We start from the raw sequence: 8,937 nt of genomic DNA, 5'->3' as shown, positions 1-8,937 counted from the left end.
TAATTACTTTTAAATATGTAATTATCACAACTTCTTCTATTAAATTGTAATTATTTCTAAATGTACAATTAGCACAAATTCTATTTTATTTCAACTTTTTATCTAATAATCCTAAATTAAATATTATAATTATTTTGAATGCAAATTTAGTAATATGATGAAAAATAAAAAAATATCCCCATTAATTCAAAAGTTTTTCAGATAATCTTTATAATTGAAAATATATCAAATTTAACTAAAAATTAAATTGTCAATTATATGTTTTTGACATTATTACATCAAATTAATTAATTTTAACCTTTTATAAAATATTATAATAATCATAGTTAAAACAATTCAAACGTAAAAAATATATATAAAAGAATTAAATAGAAAAGATGACATGTTTATTTTATATTGGTATTATGCTTTAGATTTTATTTTATAATTTCATATTAATGTAAATTATATTAATAAATTAAGTCAAATGTGCTAATTTCATTAATTGGCCCAGCGTGCTTACATGCCTCAGACAGAAATATCGATGTTGACTTCATTTGCACACGCATGCTAAGTCATCTTTTTCATTAAAGTTATTTGTTACAATGTGAAATTTTAGTTAAGGTCTTGCTTTTCATTACTAAGAGAAAGAGTTTTATATGTGATTTCTACGTATCTAGATATACATGCATATAAATCAAGAAAAGCTTAGAAGAATTTAGGACAAGAAAATATTATTCCATGTTATGTTACCATAGCAAGCTGAGTTTTTATGGTACGCAAACTGCTGCTTAAAATGCTGTTTTAGTTCCAAATAACAGACAAGTTCAGTCAAGTAAAATTCGGAATTTAAGATGAATAGAATCAAGAGGCTCACTGATATCGCTTTAGTAGTTTGCGGACCAATCTGCGGCACTTCCGACCTTTTTCATACCAGTAGATTCCTTCTTCGTTTCTACATCCACATTGAAAGTGGCACCACAAACATGTCCCGAACTGTCCACTCTTGGCACCGGTTTCAACTCGTTAAGGGGATGCTCATAGCTCCTTAACCCTCCCGAGGATGTGAAGAAGCACCCTGAAATCAAATTGCAAAACATCAACAGTGAAGCTCTCATGCGATGATAATCATATTAACAACATAACCCATAATCGGTTTCGATTTTTGCTAGTTTCTTCATGATTTACCTTTCGGGAATGGAGCAAAAGACTTCCCGCAGCCTTTCTTGACAGTCTCCCTGTCATCTGCAAGGACAAGATGGCCTTCAGCATCAGTACCCCAAAAGAAAGGTACACTTCCATCAGCATCCTGCAGAAGACAAAGGTGAAAAACCGAAACCTAACAATAACATCCATTGCATTAGGTTCACTTACCGCAGCTATAAACGTAGCTTTTGAAGAGCTATCGTAGATAATGAAAGCAAACTTCCCTTGGATATCTCTTACAACCTGGTCAGGAGGGTATGGACCTCTGTCTCGAAGCGTCCTGTAAGCTTCAATAACAATGATACCCTCATTTGCAGTTTTGTTCAACCCATATTGTTGCTTAAGAACAGCAACATTCTCAATGTGGCCTTGAAACAAGCAGAAAATGTCATCCACAACAGCAAAGAGCCTGGAAACATCAAACCAAAAACATTGAAATGTCAGTTTTCAAATCTCCATAGCATCGCAGATCCACCGATAAAAGGATCGCTGTCAAACAAATCTTTGTTGGTTAGAATCTTCATTTTTCTTGAAATATATTCATGTTCACTGCTCATACTAGGCAAATATTTGAATATAGTGGGATATAAGTACGGGGAGATGATCCTTCAATGACCCCGGAGAACTAAAATTGATCACAGTTGACCTATAACCCCACCAACCCTTAAATCAACCTCCTATTAGGTAGGATAACAAGAAATGCCAACTGAGTTAAAAGTCTCAATCGGCAACTGTAAATCCATCTTAAATTTTATTATAAAAAGAATACGTATTATTAGTCAACTTTCATGAATCCACGTAGAATTTAGACGGATTTTCATTAATATTATGATCAATTTTATTTATTTTCAGCAACATCAAACATTCTCGGATTAAATTGATCAGTTCTGTAATCCAAGGACTATATTGCAATTTTGAAAAGGGACTACCTAGTAACGTGAAGAAGATCAAAGAATCAAGACAAACAAACAAGAATACTTAGATTTTCAAAGAAATCAATAATAACATAAAATCTTTGTATCCAATTTGAGCCATACAAAAACAAAAAAGGGGAAAACTCAGTTAAAATAAGGGGAAAGTGACAAACTTTCCACAAATTTTCAGCACCCAATGAAACAATAAACAAGGGGGGAAACCCAGAAATATTCAGGATTAAATCAGTCCAAAAAAAAAGACCTAATAATGAAATCTTGATCAATGATAAAAGGAAAAGAGAAAACCATAACCTGGGCAGAAGTGGGTTTTGTTTATCAAGAGAGTAAGCCATGAAACCAGAAGAACCAAGATTGACAGTGACTGAACCAGGATGAAGAGTGGCAAAATGGGTAGCCAAGAAGCCATTGTTGAGGGCTGAAGCTGCTTCAGAATCACCAGAAACTTTAAGAGCATCGGGGCTCTTGGCAATCGATTTCTCAAAAACTGCTAACATATTCTTTCCAATACTTTCAGAGAAACAAAACAACAAAAAATGGTAATTTGGTTTGATCTTTCTTTGATTGATTGATATCTCTGTTGATGTGGCCAATACGAAAGATTGGGAAATTTTTACACACACTTGTCAACTTAAGGCAGTCTTTTAATTTCCATTTCTGTCCTTTGTCTAATTTTTATTTTATATTAAATTATGAAACCTGAAAGTTCTGGCAAACTCCCTAAAGAAAACAAAAGAAAGTTCTGGCAAACAAATAAATGGTTTACATTTTTTCGAAATGTGTCTCATTTTTAATAAATACAATTTACTTCATTAAATATATTTTTGAGTTTTTTACCCCAATATTATAAAAAATATTTATACACAAAAATAAGTTGTCAGACAGATTAATTACGAAAATAATATATTTTTTGAAATTTGTTACTGACAGACAACTCATTATTTTATTATTATTTTTTTGTTTTGAAAATTATTATTATATTATTTTAATATTTATATTAATATATGGATAAAATACGGATTTTACGGATAAAAATATAGAAATGGGTCGAGCTTGTCGGTAGGCACGACTAGTCGCAAGCACAGACAGGCACAACACCTGCACATTTCCTTTTCTTTCTTTGCATTTTACAAAAATTGGTCTTATATCACTTTTGGTCCTTTTACTAGGCTTAAAATTAAAATTCAATCTTTATACTTCAAAATTTTATTAGAATAATTAACAATATTAATTATTTGAAAAAATTATAAAAAATAGGACCAAATATTATTGTAGAAATTCAAGTATAAAGATTGAATTTTAATTTTAGGCCTAGTAGAGGGACCAAAAGTGATATAAGACTAATTTTTTGTAAAATGCAAAGAAAGAAAAGTGAAATGTGCAGGTGTTGTGCCTGCTGTGTCAGCGACTAATTAGTCGTGCTTACCGACAAAAGCTCAACCCATTTCGTATTTTTATCCTGTAAAACCCGTATTTTATCCATATATTAATATAAATATTAAAGATAATATAATAATAATTTTTAAAACAAAAAATAATAATAATAAAATAATGAGTTGTGCCTGTCAAGTAAGCACGACCCCAAAAAATATATCATTTTCGTAATTAATCTGGCTTACAACCTATTTTCGTGTATAATTTTTTTTATAATATTGGGGTAAAAAACCCTATATTTTTGTTTGAAAATATTTAAAATTTTGAAATAGATTTTATTATTTTAAGTACCATTTAATTAAATATGATATTAAAGTAAATAAAATGTTTATTATCATTGATACATATAATAATTTTGTGTAATTTCTTTTCAATTATAAACTAGCTATTCGAAGGGTTTTCAATTTTATTTTTTTATTTTAAGTAATAGTAATATTTTATTTTAAATTTATTTATTAAATATTTCTAGTAATAAAAATTAAAATTTTGGTAACTTTTTGAATTAGACATGTATTTTAAATTTATTTTAATTAAAATCCATCATTTACAAATATATATATATATATATATTTAAATATAATGAATCGATTAGACATATTCTTGGAATGAGGGCGTAGTTAAGGGTTGGCAAGTGCCTAACCCTTAAAATAAAAAATTATTTATTTAGGCTCTTTAGAAATTTTAAAATTTTAAATTAATAAAGATAAAATTATACTTTAACTCCTTCTAAAATGATAAAAATTTGATTTAATCTTTTAAAATGACAAATATATAAACTATTAAAAGTTACTATTTAATTTTCACCTCCCAAAAATATCTGACCTCACCCTGCTTGGAATCATAAAATCGATCAATTAATATTTAATTTAGGTTTAATTTAATAGTGTTTGATGAAGTGGTGGGTCAATTAGTACTAGTGTTCTAGTGATGAGTTAGTCAAAGTTAGTGTTGGGTCAATCACACTAAAGGGCATCTTTAGGGCTGTTCTACTTAGCTTCTTAACGAGCTTTCACAATAAAAAGCACTTTTTTCTTAAAAAGTACCTTTCCCTTAAAATTATTATCAAATAGACATCATTTGAGAAAAATTTTCAACTTAAAATAAATGCTCTTTGATAGATAAAGAAAAAGTTGAAGTTTTTAATTTTTTCTCAACCAAAAGTGCTTTTGGTTGATATTTACATTTTAACCTTATTTTTGTCTTCTCCCAAAAACGTTAAATACTATGTCTAATTAAATTTAATAAATAATTAATATTAATTACTTAAAATATTTAAAATTAATATTATATATTAAAATATTAAAAATAAGTTATAATAAATTATTTTTATATTCTTGCTAAAATATCATAATATTAACTAATTTGAACATTATTTAAATGCATATTTGTTACTTTATAATATCATGTCTGAAATAGACATTTTATTTCTCAAAAGTACTTTTTGACAACAATACTAAATATCCAAATTTTAAACCAAATTTTTCAAAAGTATTTCTCAAAAGTATTTTTTCAAAACACTTTTCAAAACTATTGCCAAACTAGCTTTTAGTAATGCTTAAAAAAAGCACTTTTGGTTCTAAAAACACTTTTGAAAGAAAAATTGTACTAAACACGCTGTTTTTGGCTTTTTAAAAGTGTTTTTCTGAAAAGGAGAAGCTAAAACTTTTAGCTTTTCCTCTCCCAAAAACACTTTTGGTACTTAATTACTTTTTCACTCCTCTAATAATATAGTATTTTCCCCTTTTCTTTTTCTTGGTGCTTAATTACAAATGTGTTAAAATCATTAATTAAAAATAATTTTTTAAATTATTTAAAAAATTAATATTTATTGCTTAAAAATATTAACAACAATTTATAATAAATTTTTATATCCTTACTAAAATATAATAATATTAACTAATTTAAATATTATTTAAATGCATATTTGTTATTTGATACTAACATGTCTGAATGAACATTTTATTTCTTAAAAGCATTTTTTGATAGCAATGCTAAACACTCAAATTTTAAACCAAACTTTTTTAAAAGCACTTTTCAAAAGCATTGCTAAACTAGCCCTAATACTCTACCACCCAACACTATAAATTAAATGTTAAAACCTTTATTCTCACTCACCCTTTGGAATCTACCATCAAAGTTGTATGAAACCCCCTTTCTACCTCACTTCAAAACATATAAAGAGTTTCAACCACGTAAAAGAAAAATCGAAAATAGTTACTTTTTTGAGTCCAACTTTCACTCCACCTTATTTTAACAATCTTTAAATATATTTTAAGATTTATTTAATTTTGAGAATATTAAATAAATATTGTTAATTTTTAATAGAAATTTTAATATTATATTATGTGTTAAGTTATTGCTATTCTTTTTGCAAGTTTAAGGTTCTGACAACAATTTTTTTGTAGCTGTCTATTATAATGGAGAAATTTGTAACACTGAAGTTGGCATTGTTTTTCAATCAATGCATCAAATAAGTATGTATTTCAATACAACTGTTAAACTTAATGAACTAAAGTTAAAGATCAATTTAAAAATCGCAGCTCGATATAAGAGGATATTGTCTAGACTGGTGTATGGATTTAAAATGTCCTCCAATCAACTCATCTATAGCACACTTGAGCTTTATGGTGATGACGATGTCAAGACTCTGATATCAACCCTGTTTTCAACTGAAAATGATGCAACAGAGTTGTATTTTAAGTTGTATAATGTCAAGTAATGCTGCAGAATAGGTGATATTCCAAGTTTATCCACACATTTCGTTTATATTTCTCCATCTATATGAGAACTATAAGAGGTTGGGAATCTGTATCTAGAGTTGCCATTTGCACCAATAGGAAGACGATCATTCATATGCGAGTTTGATCTCGACCCAAAAAAAGCTTTGGACGATCTGTACTAGTATGTTGCATCATCAAAATCATTTACTCTTATTAATTCGAACGTGGATGAAAAGCAATACGAATTTCCATATAAAGACTAAGATATTAATGAATTTAGTAATCCTTGATTCGAAGGTGTTCCTAATGCCAATGTCAAAGAAGAAGGAGAAAAAGAAGAAGAAAATGATGATAATGATGATGGTGATGGTGATGATGATGATGATGATTACATAAGTGGCAATACTATTGTAAACTTTCTAGAAGTGAGAGGAGGTCATATCATTCTTTATCTCACAAACCTTTATCCCACATGCACAACATTAACATAAAATGAAATTGAGAACTTAGAATTTCTATAATAACCTGACATAATGTTAAGCTATATGATGAATTCAACTGCAAGTTTCGAAGATCTATATGTAGGGACACAATTTCCATCAAAGGATGCAATTGTGGCAACCATCAAGCACTACAACATCAAATCTTGTGTTAATTACAAAGTTGCATAATCTTCACCAACTTTGTATGTTTGCTAATGTTAGAAGTACAAGAATGGGTGTAATTGGAGAGTTAAGGATGTATTAAGAAAGAGGACTTATGCTTAGCTTTCGCAAGATCACCAAAAATTAATTTTAGACTTAATTTGCAGTTACATTTTGTCATTGGTGAAGGCAAGTTCAGTTGTTCCAATTGTTGTTCTGATCACTGACATGCAATCTTGGTATAAATACACCATCAAATATCGGGAAGCTTGGTATGTGAACCAGAAGGACATTTCTGATTATATAGAGATTGGGACAATATTTACAATGAATTGCAGTCATGGTTAGCAGCAATGCAATAGTTTGTACCAGGTACTGTGGTAGAATTACAAACCCTTGATGCATACGGTCTATTCGATCAATTAATGGAAGGCATGAAAATATTCCATTGATTATTTTATACATTTGATCCATTGATTAAGGTGTGGCTTGTAACACCCCAAACCCGACTTGATCATCAGATCCAATTGCATGATTTCACATTATGTTCCTAAGAAACAGGCTATCTCATTACATAATCATAAAATTCGAATCATAATTATCATTCACACCAATTTAATCATCAATCATACTCACACATATGCATTCATAATTTTTAAGATTCAATTCATTATGTTACAAGGTTATGTAAGGTTAGATTTAAAGTTAGGACTCGAATCCAAACTCAACTATCAAATTTCAATGTTGTATCTCGAGATAAAGGATTTCTTATCTCAAGACAAACTTCAATTTAATTTAGGTATTTTAGTTTTGATGTCAACATGTCTCGAGACATTAGAAATCGTGTTTCGAGGCATGGTCTCTTATGTCTCGAGACCAACCTCCCTTGTTTTCTTATTTTAGCTTTGATGTTTTCTTATTTCGAAACAAATGTCACTTTGTCTTAAGACCTAAAAGAAATTATCTCGAGACTGTTTAAACAATGTCTCAATACATTAAACATATAGCTAGACAATAAGGTAAATTTTGTTTTTATGGCCTCGAGATATATTCATGTTGTCTCAAGACTCAATGTCAAAATGACCATAAATGCACATTTTCAAGTGTTCAAACCTTACCAAAATATACCCTAAACATACCTAAACTTTACCTCAATGTGAGATCATCAATTTAACACATACAAACACAACAAAACATCGTCAAATCTTAACCATCAATGTATCATTGTCTAACAAACTAATTCACATATTCATACGCATAAAATCTAGCATAATTATCTACTAGTTCAAGAATGAAATTTCACTTCTATAACTCCTTTAGGCCAAATACCAAATATACCAAAATGTAAGTCATCACCAAAATATACCCTAAACATACCTAAGTACATTATATAACCCAGAACTCAATTTTACATGTAAATGAGATAATAAGGCGTGTTCTGAGCTGAGTTGTTGAGTTTGAAACAACCCGTTTTTAGTCAAATCAGAACAGTGGTTTTGGGACCACAAATCTGAGGTCAAAATACTTATTTTATTATTATTTTGAGGTCTATAGCATGATAGTATGATTATATGAAAATTTCGTTAAGAAATTTTATTGTTTGAATGCTCAATTTGATAAAAAGAAATAAATCGCGTAAAGTATAAAAGTTGAGTTCTATCAGCCAAAGGTGTCTAATAGCTATAGAAATTAAAGGTCCTTAAATGAAAAATAGACCATTTTTTATTTGATTGGACATATATGGACATATTATTAAGTGTTTTAAAGATTATTAATTAAGGTTAAAATAGTAAATTAGCAAATAACTTAATAAAATAATAGAAGCATGATATCATCCTTAATTTTCTATCATCTTCCACCAAAAATTGAACTAGAAAAATCAATTAAAGGAGCTTAAGCATTCGACTATTCAAGTTCTTTGCATGGTATATTTTTGACACAGTTTTTAATGATTTTTATGTTTTCGGAGTCGTCGTAGTTTAATCTAGCTAGCCAAGGGACTAATTTGCAAAACTGTTAAAG

General features: G+C 28.8%; 1 protein-coding gene across 1 annotated transcript; it reads right to left on the bottom strand.

Moving 5' to 3' along the window:
* Positions 1–696: 696 nt before the first annotated feature.
* Positions 697–2,903, bottom strand: LOC108450216 (stem-specific protein TSJT1-like). Its single transcript, XM_017747739.2, has 4 exons — positions 2,412–2,903; positions 1,354–1,594; positions 1,168–1,288; positions 697–1,057 (listed from the first exon to the last, which is right to left on the bottom strand). The coding sequence occupies exons 1-4, from the start codon at positions 2,612–2,614 to the stop codon at positions 867–869; spliced, it is 756 nt and encodes a 251-aa protein (XP_017603228.1). The 5' UTR covers positions 2,615–2,903; the 3' UTR covers positions 697–866.
* Between the last annotated feature and the right edge of the window lie 6,034 nt (positions 2,904–8,937).

The sequence above is a fragment of the Gossypium arboreum genome, chromosome 9 (genome assembly GCF_025698485.1).
Source record: "Gossypium arboreum isolate Shixiya-1 chromosome 9, ASM2569848v2, whole genome shotgun sequence".
Classification (NCBI taxonomy): Eukaryota; Viridiplantae; Streptophyta; class Magnoliopsida; order Malvales; family Malvaceae; genus Gossypium; species Gossypium arboreum.
The sequence above is the reverse complement of the archived record's forward strand: the minus strand, read 5'-3'. Positions and strand labels throughout refer to the sequence as shown.

What these genes read in the sequence shown, in the direction of transcription:
- LOC108450216 (XM_017747739.2), bottom strand. Translation starts at nt 2,614, where the DNA reads ATGTTAGCAGTTTTTGAGAAATCGATTGCCAAGAGCCCCGATGCTCTT. An exon ending in CAAAACCCACTTCTGCCCAG is followed by an intron (nt 1,595 to 2,411) that starts GTTATGGTTTTC and finishes TGATGTTTCCAG; the next exon opens with GCTCTTTGCTGTTGTGGATG. An exon ending in AAGCTACGTTTATAGCTGCG is followed by an intron (nt 1,289 to 1,353) that starts GTAAGTGAACCT and finishes TGTCTTCTGCAG; the next exon opens with GATGCTGATGGAAGTGTACC.